At 35.9% G+C, this 22,058-nt stretch overlaps 1 protein-coding gene across 10 annotated transcripts in view; it reads right to left on the reverse strand.

Annotated features, from left to right (window-relative positions):
* LOC123552588 (dystrophin-like) overlaps nucleotides 1-22,058 on the reverse strand; it is a 253,635-nt gene that overhangs the window by 180,355 nt on the left and 51,222 nt on the right. For all 10 annotated transcript variants that reach the window (XM_053540095.1, XM_053540089.1, XM_053540088.1 and 7 more), the window contains 8 exons: nucleotides 20,905-20,996; nucleotides 18,216-18,296; nucleotides 16,045-16,160; nucleotides 15,003-15,193; nucleotides 3,845-4,039; nucleotides 2,972-3,153; nucleotides 734-969; nucleotides 274-512 (listed from right to left, as the gene is read on the reverse strand). In XM_053540095.1, coding sequence (XP_053396070.1) covers nucleotides 274-512; nucleotides 734-969; nucleotides 2,972-3,153; nucleotides 3,845-4,039; nucleotides 15,003-15,193; nucleotides 16,045-16,160; nucleotides 18,216-18,296; nucleotides 20,905-20,996 — 1,332 coding nt within the window. The remainder of the gene's footprint in view (nucleotides 1-273; nucleotides 513-733; nucleotides 970-2,971; nucleotides 3,154-3,844; nucleotides 4,040-15,002; nucleotides 15,194-16,044; nucleotides 16,161-18,215; nucleotides 18,297-20,904; nucleotides 20,997-22,058) is intronic.

A 22,058-nucleotide genomic window follows, 5' to 3' on the forward strand; every position in this document is an offset into this window, starting at 1 on the left:
AATATTTTTACACTATAAAAAGATTTTTTGAGACATTCACATGTATCTACTTTCATCTATAGTCAACACAGCATACCCATATTACCATAAAATGAAACATCGCTCACTTAAGCATTGGTACCTAAAACACCAGGGCTCACCTGAGTAATTCATGTAGTTCCAGCCATTTTCCTATTTTCTATGTTTTGGTCACCCCAAACCCTAGATAACTTGAAAATATTACTCAACCTCTTGCTTTACTGTATATTTGTTGCTAAAAACCAAATTGATTACCTTTAGTTCCTGTACTTGAGCAACTGCAACATTTGTGTCTGACAAATCACATGTCTTCATTTTCTCAAGAATTGCCTCCCTGCTGGCCAGCCAATCAGAAAACTTGACCTCAAGTTCAGAAAAGCTCTGCCATTTGAGTAGCACCTCCTGTAGGAGGAGCCACTGTTCCTCTGTCCAATGGCAGATTGTCGCCCAACGTTTTCCTAGTGACTGCAGTTGTCTTTCCATTGCTTCACAGGCTGCGAAAAGAGATGAAAAATGTTCAAACTGAAAGCAATTTAACTTCAATTATAATAATTAACAAATATTTCTCTCAAAACATGTCTGACTGCAATCACAAACAAAACAAATATCTCAATATCTTAAAAGGGCGAGGTTAAATTTCTACTGTAACTTTGAAAAGGAGCACCAGTCTGTTTCTACAAAGTGAACTTATTTCAGGCCTATAAAGAAATCTTACCAGATTCTGTGTTATTGTCGTCCACTACCACCACCATATTTTGTAGACTGTCCACCTTCTTCTGTTGCTGATCAAGCTCCTCCTGAAGCTTTTTATGATCCTCAATCTGTTGTTTAACATGGGACAAGTCTGATCCAAGCTTCTTCTCCACACTGATTCTTTCTTCCATTTTAGTTAACCAGTCTGCTAACTCATCTAGCTGTTGTTGTTGTAGTGTCATCAATGTAGACTGAAGCCTGAAAATTTATCGAACATTTTATTACTCGCTTCAGCATCCTGATAAGATCCAAGACACATAAGGCAGGGGCAAGAATTTGCACAGATCCAAGAGACATAAGGTAGGGGCAAGAATTGGCACAGATCCAAGAGACATAAGGTAGGGGAACTGGCACAGATCCAAGAGACATAAGGTAGGGGCAAGAATTGGCATGCTGTTTCAAATAAAATCAATGATGACCGGCTGCCAAGATGAAATTGGCTTCATAACTTCTTACTTAGGGAATCAAAACATTTAAATTAGAGCTGCTTTTGAGGAAAGCGCATATCTCCCACAACTGTCTAATCATCTGAATAGTTATGTATCTGAGTCAACCATGCACTAATACATGTATCACTGGCATCTGTGTACAGAGTGATTTTCGTAATTCAAGGGCCATAATTCTGATGTGCCTGGGCCGATTTGGCTAGTTATTGAACTTGGCCGAGGACTTATTGGCAAACACATTTTGTTCGAGTTTGGTGAAGATTGAATGAGAACTGTTCAACTTAGAGCGTGGACAAGATTTGTGACAGACAGACAGAAGGACAGACACACAGACAGCAGTAAATTAATACATCTCCCACACCACTATGTGGTGGGAGACATAATAATTATGTAAGGATTGATCAAAATGATGATACTATATAAATAAGTAACTATATTGTAACAGAAAATTTCCTAATAAATTTAGAAGTACCTAATACTCCTTTACACAAAGGTATTTCTTACAGTCATACATGGTATACTTTATTATGTCCATATATTTTCATCTGTTGTGAATGGTTCATCCTTACAAACTTTAAATAGTAGCCTTTAAAACAACTAATTTTTTTTTAAATTCATATTTATGCCTATAATCTTAAAAGAATATGTACTTAAATGCAGCCTTAAAAACCTGTAATCTTGTTAAAATGTTAGAAGATTGGTGTTACTGAACCATACAGCTTCAATGTTTTTATATATATAGTCAAAGCCTCCTCTACCATTCGCTAATGTAGCCAAATGCTACAAATTCAAAGAACTGGCTACAGATTTTTGAAAGTGGCTACAAGAATTTTATCAAAATGTGGCCAAATTTCAACAATAATAGCGAACACTTTTTTTTATTATTTATATACATTACCACTTTGCAATAAACACTCTATGCACAATTAAATAGTTGTTAAGAAGAGCTGAGAAAACCAGACCTGAGGTTGCTAATTGAAAATTAATTATCTATGATGGGTATAACACCTGCTTCCCAACAAGGTGGGAACAATTTCAACAATTTCTGCAAAAACAGGCTAACTGCCAGTGTTGCCAAGACACATTTAATCCTGTCTGTGTCACTCATATTGTTTTGTGAGGAAAATTAAGATCTGTTTTTAAGACTTTGATCAGTATGTTCTCATCTAACTTTCCCCTGGTGAAATCAGTTGGTCATGAAAATAGGAAATGTGCACTTACTGTAATGCACATATTCAGAATATAAATGTATTTCTTGCACTTCAAGTTTCAACACTCAATTACTGCCAGTAAGACTCCATTTTAGATATATGACCTTTGTCTAACTGACCAGGGTGAGCCTATGCATATGGCAGCATATGGCATGTGCATTCACACTGTTGTCAACCATTAAATCTAAACATCTTCATCTGCACAACTGAATGGATTTAACCAAAATTGGTTGAAAGCATTAATAATACAAAAAACTTCTGATGACAGTGACAAGGCTGGTGGAGAAAACAAGAAGTTGTGGCCTCTAAAGTATAATTAGATCTAGTCATTTTGGCTATAAATGACTTATTGTGAAGTGTTCTATGAATCTAAACCAAATATGGCTTGCATCATCCTTAAGAGATAAGGATTCAAAGACCTGCAAATGATGGCCCTGACCTTTCCTTGGGGGTTGGGGTTGGGGAAGCACTATGGCCCATACCATAATAATAAATCTGAGAGCCTTAAAATGTTTCTAAAATGACCAATCAATGACCACTTACTTGCTCTGTCGGTCAAGGGCTTTTAGACGTAGCTCCTCCCATCTATTATTGAGAAGCCCCATTTGAACCCTTATTTCATTTTCCTCATCACTCTTGACCTTGCCCTCCACTATAAGGTCATTTCCCTCTCTCAGCACTGTTCCTATACTGTCCTGATGTTTGGTCAGTTCCAACATGAATTCCTGCAAGAAACATATAATTCTACACTTTTAACCCAGACCCTGCTGAATTTCTATAATGAACTTGTCCATCTTTCAATTTGGACAATACCATTGACTGTTAAAAGGGGTGCTTACCAAAAAAGATACTGACTGAATGGCGAGCAGTGCAGATCATGATCAGACTGCATTGATCTTTTCTATGGTGCCACTTCTCCTTCCTGAAATAACACATGTAGGACCATCTATGGTCTTCCTTCACCAGAACAGCTAATAAAGCAATATATGGCATATTTGCCAGTACAGACTATAACATTCTATAACTTATCCATATTGCATATTCACCAGTACAGCCCTGAGGTCATTGTATAGTATATTCCCTAGTCTGTGTTCAGACCCTGTGTTTTGTTCACAGGAGATAACTCCTGAGGCTATTCAAATTTTGTATATTTTATGTCCCTTTCCTTCTCAAAACACAGCAAGACTGATGAAGTTAGAATATATAATAGAAATACTTTTTCTAAAAAAAAAATATCTAGTCGGTAGGCAGACTATATATTCCCCAGTACAGCTCATAAAACAATCTATAGCATATTCACAGACACAGACCACAGGACTACCTATGGTCTTCCTTATACAGTACTGTGGAGCATATTGTACTATCACAACAATGGATGGACCTTATAAATACACAAAATACATTATGAAGGCTAACCTCATGTTGGCTGAACTGTTTCTTTACGACCAGCACTGTGTTGCCAATCACTTCCTGTGTCTCCACAACTTCCTCGGCTTCCAGGAGCCACGTTAGTACATTCTCAAGGCTGTCCTGGTACGAAAGTAGGTCAACGGAGCCCGAGGAACTCATCGTGCTCTGACGACTGGATGAGGAGCTGAGAGATGCTGCCATCTATAACAGGAAATAAATAATCATGTTAAAATGATACAAGCATTGCATGAAGAACTCCATGCAATCATACTGGCTGTTTAGCATCCATAAGAAAGATGGAAGAGGAGTAGGGTTGGGGATTGGGGGCAGGTAGTTAAGTTTTGATAACAGACACCTTATAAATAATTAAGACCAATCTTAGTACATTAAGTGAGCACAATAATTTAAACTTATCTTATCTTAGAAATATGTTTAGGGGAGTGACAAACACTTATGCATATACCAACTTTTTCTACTAAAAAGCATTTTTAGCTTGGAATAATCTTTTCTCTTTTTTTTGTTTGTTTTGGGTTTAGCACAAGTTTTCGAGCATATTTCAGTTACGTAATGGCAGGAAGTTAACCTGTGTACCTGTATTCTGTACAAGCATATTTCAGTTACGTAATGGCAGGAAGTTAACCTCTGTACCTGGATTCTGTACAAGCATATTTCAGTTACATAATGGCAGGAAGTTAACCTGTGTACCTGTATTCTGTACAAGCATATTTCAGTTACGTAATGGCAGGAAGTTAACCTGTGTACCTGTATTCTGTACAAGCATATTTCAGTTACGTAATGGCAGGAAGTTAACCTGTGTACCTGGATTCTGTACAAGCATATTTCAGTTACGTAATGGCAGGAAGTTAACCTGTGTACCTGGATTCTGTACAAGCATATTTCAGTTACGTAATGGCAGGAAGTTAACCTGTGTACCTGGATTCTGTACAAGCATATTTCAGTTACGTAATGGCAGGAAGTTAACCTGTGCACCTGTATTCTGTACAAGCATATTTCAGTTACGTAATGGCAGGAAGTTAACCTGTGCACCTGTATTCTGTACAAGCATATTTCAGTTACGTAATGGCAGGAAGTTAACCTCTGTACCTGGATTCTGTACAAGCATATTTCAGTTACGTAACGGCAGGAAGTTAACCTGTGTACCTGGATTCTGTACAAGCATATTTCAGTTACGTAATGGCAGGAAGTTAACCTCTGTACCTGGATTCTGTACAAGCATATTTCAGTTACGTAATGGCAGGAAGTTAACCTGTGTACCTGTATTCTGTACAAGCATATTTCAGTTACGTAATGGCAGGAAGTTAACCTGTGTACCTGTATTCTGTACAAGCATATTTCAGTTACGTAATGGCAGGAAGTTAACCTGTGTACCTGTATTCTGTACAAGCATATTTCAGTTACGTAATGGCAGGAAGTTAACCTGTGTACCTGGATTCTGTTCAAGCATATTTCAGTTACGTAACGGCAGGAAGTTAACCTGTGCACCTGGATTCTGTACAAGTACTAACCTTTTCTCTGCAACTAACAGCCAACTTCCCTATATAAATGAGAGGTGGAGGATGAATGATATCTTTTATCGATCTTCACAGAGAACATATTCCTTAACCGGGGATTAAACTCATGACCCCATGATCCATACATATGTGCTCTCCCTACACAGCTAAGCGAGCGGACAGCAATCTTTTCATTCAGTAACATTTTTACTGAAACTCATTCTAGAAGTTTTTAATTTGGAGCTCAATAGAAACTCCAACAGGTACTTGCTTACAAAAAAAAAATACTCTTCAAATCCTCCTACTGAAAACATACAATATTCAAGAGATTCCAAACTCTCTTTTCTATATTATATCAAAGAGATAGAATAGAAAACTAATGACTGCACTTTGCAACAAGAGATGTTATTTTGCTAAAAGCTCTGAATGCTAATCACCCAGTAGGGAGATGTGTTTCCATTGTAATTCTATATAATATATCTCAACTGTTATTTAAAGATATGATCATTTCAGTACAATCATTGTTGTTTTCCTTCAAACAAAAACTACATCAAAATATCAGAACATTAAGTCAGTTAATATGTTCTAGTGAACTTTAAAATTGTCTGACAAACTTTCAAAAGTGCTTGAAAACAATGGTGTTTTCATTTACTTAGAAGGGTCTAATTTCACACATGGTGGGTAAAGACACTCTAGTAACCAATTTTATGACTGAAAAAATTATCACAAATGAAGGGTGTGTTTGAAAATAAACACCGGAAAAGTATAATGTTGTAAGTCTGTTCAAAATAATGAAAAAGAAGTTTTTATTGGTGATTATGGTAATGATGATAATGATGATATCGGTGAAAATGACGGTGATGATAAGATGATGTTGATAATGATGATGATGAGGACTATGATGACAATGTAAACAACAACGATGATGATGATGATGATGATGATGATGACTATGACAACAACAACGATGATGATGGGAGGTGGTGGCCAATAATATTTTTTTACAATAATGATGACAGAGATGAGAAAATGATTACTTTTATAATCATACTAAAACAACTAATCACAATGAAACTAGAAATGTGTCCATGGGACACAGATGCCCCCACTATATGACAAATGACACAAATTTTTTCCTAGGTCAGGGGCCATAACTCCTACAATACTGAATGAATCCGGACGCGAAACCCAAGGTGCACAACTGCACATGCTGACCAACATTCCTGTAAACTTTGGTGACTCTAGGTCAAATAATTTTGGAGCTATGCTCAACACAACATTAAAATGACCAATTTTTAACTAAGTCAGGGGCCATAACTCCTACATGACTGAATGAATCCGGAAGCGAAACCCCAGATGCACAACTGCACATGCTGACCAACATTCCTGTAAACTTTGGTGACTCTAGGTCAAATAATTTTGGAGCTATGCTCAACACAACATTAAAATGACCAATTTTTAACTAAGTCAGGGGCCATAACTCCTACATGACTGAATGAATCCGGAAGCGAAACCCCAGATGCACAACTGCACATGCTGATTAACATTCCTGTAAACTTTGGTGACTCTAGGTCAAATACTTTTGGAGCTATGTGTGACACAACATTAAAATGACCAATTTTTTATTAAGTCAGGGGCCATAACTCCTACATGACTGAATGAATCCGGACGCGAAACCCCAAGTGCAAAACTACACATGCTGACCAACATTCCTGTAAAGTTTTGTGACTCTACGTCAAATACTTTTGGAGCTAGGCGCGACACAACACTAAAATAACCAATTTTTACAAAGTCAGGGCCCATAACTCAGACATGACTGAATGAATCCGGACGCGAAACCCCAGGTGCACAACTACACATGCTGACCAACATTCCTGTAAAGTTTTGTGATTCTATGTCAAATACTTTTGGAGCTAGGCGCGACACAACATTTTCGGAAGGACGGACGGATGGACGGAAGGACAAGGGCAAATCTATATGCACCCACCTGCCCAAAGTGGGGGCATAAAAAGGAAATTTGGTCTGAACGAATATTGATGCTGCTGCTAGCTAAGATGATGAAACAGATGATGGTGAAAGTAATAGAGAAGAAAAAAAATGATGATGATGATGAATAGGTTGATTATTTAAAACATATAAAGAGGCTTAACCTTCACCATGCTGTACACCACTGATTCTGCCTTTGTGACCAGTGTAGATCATGATCAGCCTGCACATCCATGTTGCCATTCAGTCAGTATCTTTTTAGTAAGCACCCCTTTTAACAGTTAATGGTACCATCAAAATTGGAAGATAGACAAGTTCATTATAGCAATTTAGCAGGGTAAGGATTAACAGAAAACTGATAAGAAAGTGGTGTTTTAGAAATTGATTTGTTGTATCAGTAGATTGTAGATGATTAGAGTAGAACTGACAGATACAAACAGATCAACTACTTCAAGATTACAAAATAATATGCCCCTGCTGACACCCAAACATTCTTCTGTTACCAGATTACAGTATCTCAGAAAAAAAAACATGAAAATAACAAATTATGAAAATGAACCCTGACAGCACACCTTACAAAACAAATTTTGTTTCAAGTTCTGCTGAACATTCTATTTCTTGCTGAACATTCTATTTCTTGCCATTTTGAAGCCTGTTAAGACACAGTCTGTATATATATGCATACAGATACAACTTTTCTTGAATGGAACTAGAGCTATCACTAAAGGTGATGAATGTACCCCCCCCCCCCCCCCCCCGCATGCACTCACACAGTACATTGCAATTTGACGCACACATGACTGCATAATTACCATAGATACCCATGTATAATGCGCATCCGTGTATAATGCGCACCCCCGATCTTAGTCCAAAATGTTGGGGGAAAAAAAAATTAAAAATTTTTGGTCAATTTTGAGGTGGATGGAAAACGAAAGTAGAGTTTACATCGACACCGGTAATAAATTTTATCTCTGCGGCGGAGAGCAGCATCGGTCTCACGGTACTATTGATTTTTGTTTTCTCGAAAATAAAACCAGTAAATTATTGTTATATTTGTTGTTTTACCTTTTTTAATTCACTATTTTGAATAAATAAATAGCAGCTGATTCAATATTTCGGAATGATATCTTTCAAAATGACATGAGCTTCTCAATTCAAACTGATAACAAAAGGTGTGATAGTCTTTTTGTCATGACCATAAAGCCAGTAATTACCGGCAATTAACGTGTCACCTCATGCCAATTATGTTGTTCACAGTTTTATCTCGGTTAAAGATAATTCTTGATCTTTAATTAGTATCATAATTTTTGTGATTTGTAAACATTTTTTTCGTCAAAATACTTTTAAATTTATATGAAATTAATTTTGTTTGAAAGAAAAATAAACAATTCGATCTTTTACGGAACGTAATGGCAATCTTAGATTTTAGCGGAGACAGTAAGCGCGGGGAGTAGTTTCCCTTTACCAAAATGGTGAACATCGGTAACAAACTTGTTTTGAAGTTGGAAAATTGTCTATACCTGTGTATTATGCGCACCCACGATTCGGGGGTGGTCCCGGGGGTCAAAAAACTGCGCATTATACATGGGTATCTACGGTATGTGGACTGTATGTATATAGACTGTATGTATACAGTATAGTAACAAAAAACAAAGTCCCATAACTATGCAGAATATTTATCTAAAAGAATGTAACATGCACCATGCACAACTAGGGTTGGTACTGATCACTTGTGTGAAGTTTCATTAAATTGTGTGCAAGGGTTTGGTAGATTATGCACGCACAAGATTGCATATGCAGACTGTATGTACATAGTATGTTAACAAGAATCAAAGTCCCATAACTCTGCAATTTTTGTCGCTGAAAGAACCTAACATGCCCCATGCACAACTACTGTTGCTACTGATCACTTGTGTGAAGTTTCATTAAATTGTGTCAAGGGAATGAGGAGAGATGGTGCGCACAAGATTGTGTCTATGTATATAGTATAGTAACAAAAAAAACAAAGTCCCATAACTCTGCAAATTTTTTTTCTGAAAGAACCTAACATGCCCCATGCACAACTACTGTTGTTACTGATCACTTGTGTGAAGTTTCATTAAATTGTGTCAAGGGGATGAGGAGAGATGGTGCGCACAAGATTGTATATAGTATAGTTACAAAAAAACAAAGTCCAATAACTCTGCAAATTTTTTTCTAAAAGAACCTAACATGCCCCATGCACAACTACTGTTGGTACTGATCACTTGTGTGAAGTTTCATTAAATTGTGTCAAGGGGATGAGGAGAGATGGTGCGCACAAGATTGTGTCTATGTATATAGTATAGTAGCAAAAAAACAAAGTCCAATAACTCTGCCAAATTTCTTTTTAAAAGAACCTAACATGCCCCATACACAACTACTGTTGGTACTGATCACTTGTGTGAAGTTTCATTAAATTCTGTCAAGGGGATAAGGAGAGATGGTGCGCACAAGATTGCGTCTACGGACAGACAGACAGACAACCTGAAACCAGTATATCCCCCCCCCACTTACAACTTTGTTGTTGGGGGGGGGGGGGGGGGGGGTACAAAAATAATTAAAAAATGTTTATAAAAATAGTCCCCTAGTATGTGACATGACTTCTTGCTTATCATATCTCACATTCTAGCACACCAAGTGTCAAACTGAACTTACTACAGAATGTTCTCAGAGCACTATATCAATCAGTACAGCCGCTACAGCGCCATCTACAGGCACACTCTTGGCAGCAAATCAAACCTTCTTTCAAACTACAGCAGATGTATTGAAATGAGGAGCAAAAAATGCAGACTTCTAACCATGATCAATGAAAAACGAGGAAATATGATTGAAATTTACCTCTCAAGGCTATTCATTTTCATTTAGTTTCTTTCATTCTGACTGATTTACTCCACTTTCTCTCCTAGTTTTTGAAATTGATCCTTTCAGGATTTGCATATTGCTGTATCATCTATAATGTAAGGTTGCGAGACACTTCCCGAGACACTTCCGAGACTTCCGCTATACATTTGTTCTGTGATAATTTAAGGTCAGATTCTGCATACACATTTGCCGGTTTTTCCAATGTTTTATCAGTATGTTTGTTGTACTGATTAAAAGTTTGGTTTTAAACAATACTTCAGTTATGTAATTAACCTTTAGCCTGTTGGTCACAAGTGATTCTGCCTTTGAGAACAGTGCAGACCAAGATCAGTCTATACAAGCTGATCATGGTCTGCACTGTTTGCTATTAAGTCAGTACATTTTCAAATAATAAATGGTACTGCCTAAATTGAATGATGGACCAGTTCATTTTAGAAATTTAACAGGCTAAAGGTTAATTCCCATAATTTTATTCAGACTGCATTTTTCTCATATTAGTACTATCTCACAAAATTTCCTAATATGAATAAGAGGGAGAAACCAAATTTGTTGAAGGAGAACTGACTACAAAAATTGGAATTGAAATGAACAATGCAGATATTTCATATTATCATCTTTCTTGTAAACTTAATTAATGGCATTCTTTCTTTGAAATTACAGGTTGGTTCCTTGAGCCAGATAATGATCTTATTCTGTACTACATAATTATACAGTCAAAACTTTGTTCGCTTGAACACGAGGGGACCAGCAAAGTTATCAGTAATTAGAGCCAAAATTATACATTATTAATGGACTTTGTTAGGACCTGACAATGAGTTTGAGCAAAATGCAGCTTTCGAGTGATCTGAGTTCGCGTGAACAAAGTTCGACTGTAATATAATAAAATCTGGTATTATATACATGTGTATACCTGCCCGAACTAGATCACAAGTCATGTAGTATACAGATCCCTAATCCTTTGACCTACTCCCAAAGATTGCATTACCCAGACTTTTTTAAGTTGTCTGTGGCTGAGCAGTTGGTCCACTACCCCAGTTAACACTCTATTCCCAACCACCTGCAGAATGTTTGTACATCCAGCATCTTTGACCTTACATCAGACAGTAAATAAACAACAAGTCTACTACTGCAAAAGCACATATTTTTGCTGGGTCACAATTTTGCGAATTTGAAATTTTGAGTATGTTCACGAAATTGTAAAAATGGTATCCTTCTTGAATCAAAATTATACTAAATTAATGGTGAATATTTAAGTGAGGATTAATTTTTGTGAGATGTACGGCCTTGCGAATCTAGTGAAAATTAAACCCTCGTAAAAATTTCTGCTTTACAATATTTTGATCTACAGACTGTGTACTGTAATGTAGCAGGATACTAGAAGATAATACAGCAATAGATCAATAAGATTACAGCTAATCAGGTATCTTCCATACTAATTACCATAAATCATACACTTGCTAGTATCCATTTCTTTGTTATTCATATTTCAGGAGCGGACAGTGGCTTTTCCCCATTTACCAAGGAAGGAGATTTAACCTTTAGCCTGCTGGAAGCAAGTGATTCTGCCTTTGCGACCAGTGCAGACCAAGATCAGTCTGCATTATTCAGTCAGTAAATTTTCAGTGAACACCCCTTTGAATAAGAAGTGGTACTGCCCAAATTGAACGATGGACCAGACCACTTTAGAAATATAGTAGGGTATGGGTTAAAGGGGAGGTTACTGGGATTGCAACATAACTGAATATTAAATGATGCAATGGCCAGCATGAGATCCCATACAGGTTTTTTCGGAGGTCACTGGACTAATTAAATCGCCGGAAACATGAGACTCTATGTTTAAACCTTTCCAACTGACCTAACCTAGACGTGCAAGATGGAGCACATTTTTCTAAAATCTCACAGATTGAAAACTAAGAAATGAAAATAAGCCATAAACAAGTTGGAAATTGCAGATTTAATTATACATAGTTTTGGAAAGAACATTTGAAACGGATATTTTTAATAATATTCATACAGATTAACATCAAAGACCTGAAAAGCAGTAAAACTGGCAGAATATGCTGCATGCTCATCAATCATAGGAAAGATTTTCCTTCATTAATCAATAAATAACAATAACAGTGCACTTACAGGATCCATCAGGGAGGGGGAATAGATATCATTAAGCCTTAGCTTGTTAAATTTCTACAATAGACTAGTCCATCATTCAATTTAAGCAGTACCATTTTATTATTCGAAGAAGAGTTCACTGAAAATATACTGACTGATGAGCGAACAGTGCAGACCAAGATCAGCCTGCAGCTGATGTTAGCCCCAACATTAAATCGCCCCTATTGGATGTATGCACTTATTGAGTGTACAATATACTGACTCAAGGTTAGGGTTAGGTTCAACACAGGTAATGCAGGAGATTTAATGCCGAACCTGATCTTGGACTGCACTGGCCGCAAAGGCAAAACCATTTGCTGCCAGCAGACTAAAGGTTAACTTTGCTGAAGAAGGGAATTCTACCCTTAACTTTTATTCTTTAAGAAGATTTTCCTAACTAAATTCTGATAAAATGTGTAAAATAATTTGAAGACAGTCATAAGCATAAAATGAGTCTTTTGTTTCCCTATCCAGTAGCTTCAGTATAATTCTGTCATTCAAGGTCGCAAGGATATGGGCAAAGTGCTCATTATCCAGAGTTCTGAGCGATTCAAACATACAAAGTTTAAGTAAAAATGGTCAGGGACAACATCAATGGCTCATGCTTGCTCGAGCAATGACACTCTGTCTCAACTTGATGATAATAACTGTACAGTCAACCTTGTGGTGTTCTCTAAATATTTCTGACTATATTTCTCTACATGCAACTTGCAGGTGCAAGACCTTTCAAGGATTAAGCTGGAAACTGACTGAGTGAAAGTGGGGAACCTTTAAGGATTCAGCTGGAAATGAACTAGGTGGAAGTGGGGAACCTTTGTGGATCTAGCTGGAATAGACTGAGTGGAAGTGGGGAACTATGTTGATGTAGATGAAAATGGGCTGGGTGGAAGTGGGGAACCTTTGTTGATTTAGTTGGAAATGGAATAGTGGAGGTGGAAATACTAAGAACACTACAGCGTTTAAATACAAAAGCTTTCAAGTATAACTATAGCTTATCAGTGTTCAATGGAATATACTTTACTAAGTTTGACTTCCTAGTACCATTCACTTGTTTGCAAAGCCAACTAATAAACATTTGGCAATTAACTGGAATCCTGATAGGTTCCAAGAGAGAAGTATATTTTGTCAAATATAACATGAAATAGCCATTATTATGGGCCAAAAATGCATCAGGGTAGGTGTTCTGTATTAAATCAAAGGTTAAGCCTTGGCTGTTTCTATAAGCTAAACAGAACAATATTTTTGCAAGATGTTTACACAAAACAACTCTCTCTTTTTGAAACATCTGGTATACATTTTAGATAGGAGCCATAAAAATCAGAGATTTTTTTCTGTTCAAGTTGTTTATGATTGATCCTACAGAAAACCTCACTACACTGGACAGATAAAGATGGAGATCTTTTTTTTATTTTTTGGAACAGAACAAAAGGCAGTTATCCCTTTTAAGAATACAGAATGTATGTAGTCCTTTAATGAACTGCACTTCTCCTGTAAAATACTGATAAATTACACAGGACTTCTGTGAAATAATAAAGATGCCTTATCTTGAATTCAATGGGAAAACAACCTTTTATGATTAATAAAGATAATTATATTTTGATAACTATCATAATATAGCCAATAATGTTGTTGTTTCTGTTGAAGTTGATGATGTAGATTGTAAGCATATTTTCCACAATGGTAATATCACTGTCATGTTTTGTTGATGTTTACCTAAGCATACTGAATCATACAGAAAAAGTCAAAAAAGATCATGAAGAAGAAAAAAGATGACATAAAAAACAAACAGATGATGATGTTGTTGTTTTGTTGTTGTTGTTGATGATGATGATGATGATTGTGATTATTATGATGATGACAACAACAATGCTGAATGAAAGTGATGATAAAGAGAATGATGATAATGGTGATGTTGAAAAGATGATGATGAATGATGATTATGATGAAGTCAATGATGATGTGATGATAATGAAGATAATAAGGATGATGTTAATGCTATGGCTGTTGCTGATAATAAATTTTCTGATGATAACTGATAATGAACAAGGTGATTACAATGATTGTCAAGAAAATGATAGTGGTGATGATGATGATAAAATAAAGAAATGCGGAAAAACTGAAACAAATGAAATTAACTCCTATATAGTGTAAGAATAAATTAACATGACAGTTGAAGACTTGCAAGTCGGCCAATGTTTATGGAAATTGCAAGACTGCTCTTGGAAAAAAAAACTGTACTGAATAATATATAAAACGTCAGGCTTTTGTAATGTTACTTTCAGGCTGGCATCTGTGCATTGTATTTTCTCACCTTCTCATGTTTACATATCCAGTAAATATTACAACAAAATGATGCAACAAATTCATGAATATAATCAAATGGTGACCTGCAGATTTGAAATTGAGAAACAATAGTGCAAATGTACTACTGGTTCTGCGAGCCCAAGTGTTCTCCAATAATTGACTGGAATAAGAAATAGTCTACAGATAGATTGAATCCAAATATAGACAAATTAATGTACCTACCACCAACCAGTATGAGCAAAAAAATAAAACGCCCTGTATTTCAAATGATCGCATTACAGTCTGTTTTTTTTCCAAAGATACAATATACTTAGTCAATGTTTAATACATACCCCTGATGTTTTAGATTCTTGTATTCCTACATTAGCAGATGCTGACATAGACTCTGGAGTTATAGGGGTGACTGGAGATATAGGCAAGTCCACATTCTGGTCCAGAGGAATGTCTGAATGTGGCAGGACTTTAAAAAGGCACATCAGGTACATCATCACAGACTTCTTGTCTGGCGTGTCGACATTTACATCTAAAATGTCAATCAGATTTGTTGTTAAAATGATACAATGGTATACAGTCTTACAGGTATTTCAAACATGGTAGATATTGCTTTTACAGCCTTTGGCCTGGTTTGTATGAGATACATTTGTATGTAAATTCTGGACGGACATTAGCTGCCAGTTTAAGGTACTTGATCCAAAATTCTGTTGAAAACATTTTCTCCATTTTTTCTGTTTGTGATTTCGGCATTTTCTGAGCGACGCAAAACTTACTGCTGGTATGAGTTATGGTTACAGTCAAACTATGTTGAAATAACTATCAAGAATAAGAAATCACACACAAAAAAAAAGCCAAATACCCTTATGGGTCCATTAAGTTTAAAACTGACTGTTTTTTGTACTTGCACTCTGATAAGGGGTTATGGAGATCCCAGCTGAGCCTGTGCTCTTTACGGGATATAAACCCAGGATCTCCTGGTTCTATGTCAAGACTATACCGCAGCACCTTATCCGTTAAGCTAATTTTAAGTGAAATTTTAAATGTAATATGTGAATAATAGCCCCTTATCTCTTAATTAAGATGAAAATTTAAGGAATAATGTGTGATTAACATACGGACATTAACCTACAAAATGTTTTTACAGGGCATACCTCCTGCAGTTCACACTTTAAATCCCCATTTAATTTTAATCCCTACATAACTATCCTTGTTCATGATGGTTTGATCAAACACATAACCCTGGCTTTCTTCTGTCTATACACCACACTAACATTTGATTATTACTGATGAAAAGCTGTGCACCCTCACCCCATTACACAAAATGAGACACTTCTGGATTTCCAATTACTGACATGAGTGGATGCTTCAAATAAAACATACCTTCAGGATCTAGAAGTCTGTCCACACCAAGATGTTCATGAGCAACAGTGAAAGCATGTTCCAGGCACTCCTCCGCTGTCTTTGTTAACAGATCATCATAGTTAAACAAGTCTGGCCTGAAATTAACAATAACACACAGTTAAATAACCCTGGCCTGAAAATAAAATTATCCAAAGTGAAACAAGTCTGGCCTGAAATACAAAACAGATCAACTATTTAAATAAGTCTAGCTGGAAATAATCTAGTTATTTTGGTATAAATACTAACTAGATAATGCACAAATGATGTTACCATGTTACGATAACAGTTTGACATGAATTACGCCTTCTACAGAAATTCAGAATCTGACTGACTTTAACATCTTTGAATTTGCAACAAAACCGATTCCTGACCTATATCGGGCATATAGATGAACCCAACAGATTATATTTTTTCTTCAAACTTTACTTCTTAGCTGTATTAACCATTTTCAAAAGATACTTCATAAGGACAGACATAACAGCAGAAACTCAGAGGTCAGTGGTCATAAGATACCACCACTACCCTCAAACTACCCATCAGTTTCCAATGGAGATTTTAACCAACTTACTACACTGCTTATTTTACCAACTAATGACTATGTTATAGTCAGGTCATAAATAAGACAATCCCTTACATGCTTCCGAAGTTTTTGTCAATTATCCAAGAAATATGGGAAATTATCTAATTTCAGCTTCTGGAAGGATCTAAACCCATAACATCTAGTGGAGTAAACACAATTCTATAATACTAGTGCTGTTTGGTTAGTATGCATATACTTTCCATGATGACTTGTTATATAATTTATAGGTGGCCCGGGGATATAGTGGTAACCAGCTCAACTGTCAAGTTCAAGTCTCGGCCCAAGCACATGCTCTGAAGTGTGTCCCACCTCACTAAGTGGCCACTACTGGTTCTTTCCAGGAAAGATGGCTTCAAGTGTATTGGTGCTATACACTGGGCATAAGAACGAGACTGTCTATTAGCAAAAAGCTAGGCTATGTTATCCAGACAGGCCTGTCTCTTAAAAATTTCTTTGTCTGTGTTCGTGGGGCTTTCTCTCGCTGTGTCTCACTGTCAGATTGCTGTGTGTCTAGTAGAGGATGAATTTGGTGCCCTGAGTGGCTGCCTTTGTACTAAGTAAAGTCCCTTTAAAGTTGTTTATCATGAACAGGGTGCTTTATAAATCTGGTGTAATGTATATAACATATATAATTTTCAGTCTTTAGGGTAATCAAGCAATAGTAACCCCATTCATACTAGTGGTCATCTACTGACCACACATGATCAGTAAACATTATATGACTTTTGAAAGGCACAGACCCAAACACGATTGGGAACAGTTTTCAAGTCTGGAGGCAATTGCGACCTTGACCTCTGTCAAAGTAACCCATAAAACAACATCTATTGACCACAGGCAGTCACCCTTTAAAGTTTAACAACAAAAGTCCTAAACATTCTTCAGTTACTGACTGGAAACCTGTATCAGCCTGCCTGAAAGTCACTGTGACCTTCCAGCTACTATTTCCAAAGACAATAAGAGTCATCAACTGAACTTGGCGGCATAGACTAAAGCAATCTCCACTCACTGATAAAACGTTGCTTTCAGTCCAAAGGTCATGGTGGCACTGGCCTTTGAATTAATACATCCAAAATAAAGGGGGCCATCTACTGACCAGCATCAGATGTTGACTGGATATAATTTTTAGCCTTAATGTCACTATGGGCTTAGGCTTTGACATACTTCAATTTATACTGCAGACTACAAGCAATCACTGTATGAAGTTTGGTGACTGTAGGCCAAAGCATTCACCAAATATTGATCAGAGACCATAGAGAGATACATAGGATACTTGTAAAACACTTTTCTTCTTTAAAGGCCTCCCTACTGGTAGCACTTACAGAAACACTGAACTTACTTGCAATGATATATTTAAGCACTTAAATTCTAAATTTACTTGTAATGATGTATTTAAGCACTTAAATATTAAACTTACTTGTAGTGATGTATTTAAGCACTTAAATATTAAACTTACTTGTAATGATGTATTTAAGCACTTAAATATTAAACTTACTTGTAATGATGTATTTAAGCACTTAAATATTAAACTTACTTGTAATGATATATTTAAACACTTAAATATTAAACTTACTTGTAATGATGTAGTAAAGCATTGAAAGCAAGGCCACTTCTCCAGCTAGTTGTGAAGTTCTTTACATCAACTAATGCATATCTGAAATATTAAACAAAAGTATATCAGTTGTATCACATTAAAATGTGAACTGTATCGTATCAAAATGTGAGCTGTATCGCATCAAAATGTGAGCTGTAGCACATAATAATGTGAGCTGTATCGCATCAAAATGTAAACGGTATCACACAAAAAAGATAGCTGTATCGCACCAAAATGTGAGCTGTATGCATCAAAATGTGAGCTGTTGCACATCAAAATGTAAATGGTATCACACAAAAAGTGAGCTGTATCGCACCAAAATGTGAGCTGTATTGCATCAAAATGTGATCTGTAGCACATCAAAATGTGAGCTGAATCACATCAAAATGTAAATGGTATCACACAAAAAAGTGAGCTGTATCGCACCAAAATGTGAGCTGTATCGCATCAAAATGTGAACTGTATCACATCAAAATATGAGCTGTATCGCATCAAAATGTGAGCAGTGTCGCATCAAAATGTGAGCTGTATCACATCAAAATGTGAGCTGTATTGCATCAAAATGTAAACACTACCATAAAAAAAAGTTAGCTGTATCACACCAAAATGTGAGCATCAATATTGCATCAAAATGTAAACTTTATCACATGATAATGTTAGCTGTATCACATGAAAATGTGAGCTGTAGCACATGAAAATGTGAGCTGTATCACAACATACTGTGAGCTGTATCACATCAAAATAATGAGCTGTGTCACACAAAAATGTGAGCTGTAGCACATAAAAACAATGAGCTGTGTCACACAAAAATGTGAGCTGTAGCACATAAAAACAATGAGCTGTGACACATAAAAATGTGAGTTGTAGCACATCCAAATGTGAGTTGCATCACATTAAAATGTTAGCTGTATCACATTAAAATGTGAGTTTTATCACATCAAAATGTGAACTGTAGCATATCAAAATGTGAGCTGTAACACATTAAAATGTGAACTATATCGCATCAAAATGTGAGTTGTATCACATCAAAATGTGAGTTGTATCACATCAAAATGTGAGCTGTAGCACATCAAACTGTGAACTATAACATATCAAAATGTGAACTGTATCACATCAAATTTTATGAACCTCAACATAACAGCATCTTTCTAATTAGGAAAACAAGTTTTTATAATTATGTAAGATGTAACTTAATTTTACTTCAATATAGCATTTTAAGACAATTTCATCAAAGTTGTGAATCTTTTGTATCAAGTACACAGAAATGTTACTGCCTAAACATTACATTTATGTTTTGAAACAATATCTTGCTACTCTAGGGATAATGCTAAATCATTTAATTTCGTTGCCATGGCATTAAACCCAATGGCTATTACTGACTTCTCATAGATTTCAAATTTTACTGAATAAAATTTAAGTTCTTTCAGACAATTATCATGGATTGGTGCTACCAAGAAATCCACGAAAAATGCAACTCCAACAAATAATACAGATTCAATATTTGTTAATTAAAAACTTTGATAGATGTGTTTTCTTGTCAATTTACACAAGGAGCGGGGGAGGGGGTGGGGTGGTGGGGTGGGGAGGGATGCTGATTTACACTGTACACACAAGAAGGGTATCAGGTGGGGTATGCACCTAGAAAACTAGTAAATATCTCATACAATATGCAATATGTTACCTGTTTATCAACATGTCATTGCTAATGTTATTTCCTGTTGAATTATTACACTTCTTACAAACCACTAGGAATCTCTTATGAACTACTAATTACTCTCAGAGTCAAGCTTTTTAAACCATACTGAAACATTTTTAGGTTACAGTAGCAACTTTCGAGCTTTTGATGGAGGAGGTAACCCCCTGGAAGACTCTAAGGACATCGTTTCCGACAAGGGTCAACACCTGGGTAAAGTCACCAACACAACATTCACAACCTGCTGGTTAATTTCCTCAAATGAAAGAATGCTACATCCAGTTTTGAAGCCATAGAGGCGATTCAAAGTCGGCAGCTGTTCAGAGGAGGAGCATCCCTAGCCTCACAACTCAGAAATTCATCCCATTTTAAAGTAGACCTATATAATGTAGTCATTTATTTGTTTTGGGCTTGGAACCCTTTTTCAACAAACTTCCATGTTCCAAAATGCCAATGTACACATTTTGTCTAAGTCCAACAAACTTTAACTCTACAATACTTGAACCCATGGCTGCATGTAAGATAACGCCATATCTACAGATATTTTATTTAAGAAATAATGTATAAAAAAATGTGTTTTAACATTATTAATACACAGAAAGAGGTTATACATCTGCTGAATATTTCACGAGGGTATAGCCCAAGTGAATTTTTCTGGCGATGTATAACCGATTTTGAGTGTATTAATTAAGGTAAAAACACGATTTTGCTATACATTATTTCGATTCTAATATGCCCTTAATCTAAAACAGTAGATAAAATATAGTAACGCTCTTTCTTGGTCGCAACAAAAACATTGAAGTCATCGCAACTTAGCGTAACGTCATTTTACTGTAAGCATGCTTTAACAGAAACAAGCATATTAGAATTAAAATTCTTCTTCAGTCGTAAGGCTAAATTACTATCTAATAAGGGCATTTTCCGATCTTAACCGCAATCTTAATAGCTAAACAGAGACAGATAAATAATAGTTACCCAGCAGTGGACTGTCTACACCACACCAGCAGTGTCCTCTCCAAGTTTGTCTGTCGTAGGTCATCCATCAAATCTTTCATAACATCTTTAACCTGTAACAACAAATTATTCTAACATAATATTTCCTTCAAATTTTTTTTTTATTTACAATAAGTGTCCTCCTATTTCTTTTCAATATAAAACTTAAGTTACAGAAGAATCAAAACTTAAGTTGAAATATTACATAAATCTCTGGATTTTAGCTAGATTTTATAAAGCATGAAAATGACAAGAAGAGGACTTTTTTCGTGGGATAGCACGAGATCATTAGTGGTAATTCAACTGATATTGTAACCTAAATGTTATTTTTACTGCCTGAAACTGCAGCCTGAAATAAAGGTGGGAGTTTCTGGCACTGATATAGATATAATGAAAATTTAATAACAAACAGTTTCCTGTGTTTTGTTTGTCTTTGTTCTTCCTGGCATATTTACAAAACATGCTTTTTGCAGGTCTTGCTGTGCAAAAACCCAGTACAGATAAACTGTATTTCAACATTTTGTTTCAGCCATAAAATACATAGAAGTTCCACCAAAACAAATTAAGATATAAAAGCCATAAAATCATCAATTGAGAAACTTGTACACAATCTAAATCCCATAATCCCAACAGCAAACTCCCTCATTACATCAAACCAATCTAGGATAATTTTATCTAATTTGAGACTGTAATATATCTTAGATCATTTCCCCATCTATTGATGCTGGGGCTCATTATCTACTTTTCCTCTGCAAACCATATTTTTTATTTCTAAATTAGCACAGTTTAACTTGTTTTTGAAATCATAGTAAATTACATTTAGATTTGTTGCTCTGTAATTCATGATACTATTTTAGCATGTCAAACAACTGAAGTATGTAAATTACTTAACTGATACATCAGCTGACACAAGTGTTTTATTTAAACCAGAACACTTGTTATTTATATAGCATGACAATGGCATTATGTCAAATTTTGACTAAAGGATTTTTTAATAAAAGAAAAGAAATGCACTTTATAAAGTTTCAGTTTAGTCTGTAATAATTTACTAAGAAAGCTAGAAGCTTATCTGAACCAGTCTCTAGTCTAGGAAAGTTTTATACAAATTTTTTATACCAGAGGACAATGAAGGCCCT

Source organism: Mercenaria mercenaria, chromosome 4 (genome assembly GCF_021730395.1).
Source record: "Mercenaria mercenaria strain notata chromosome 4, MADL_Memer_1, whole genome shotgun sequence".
NCBI classification, from domain to species: Eukaryota; Metazoa; Mollusca; class Bivalvia; order Venerida; family Veneridae; genus Mercenaria; species Mercenaria mercenaria.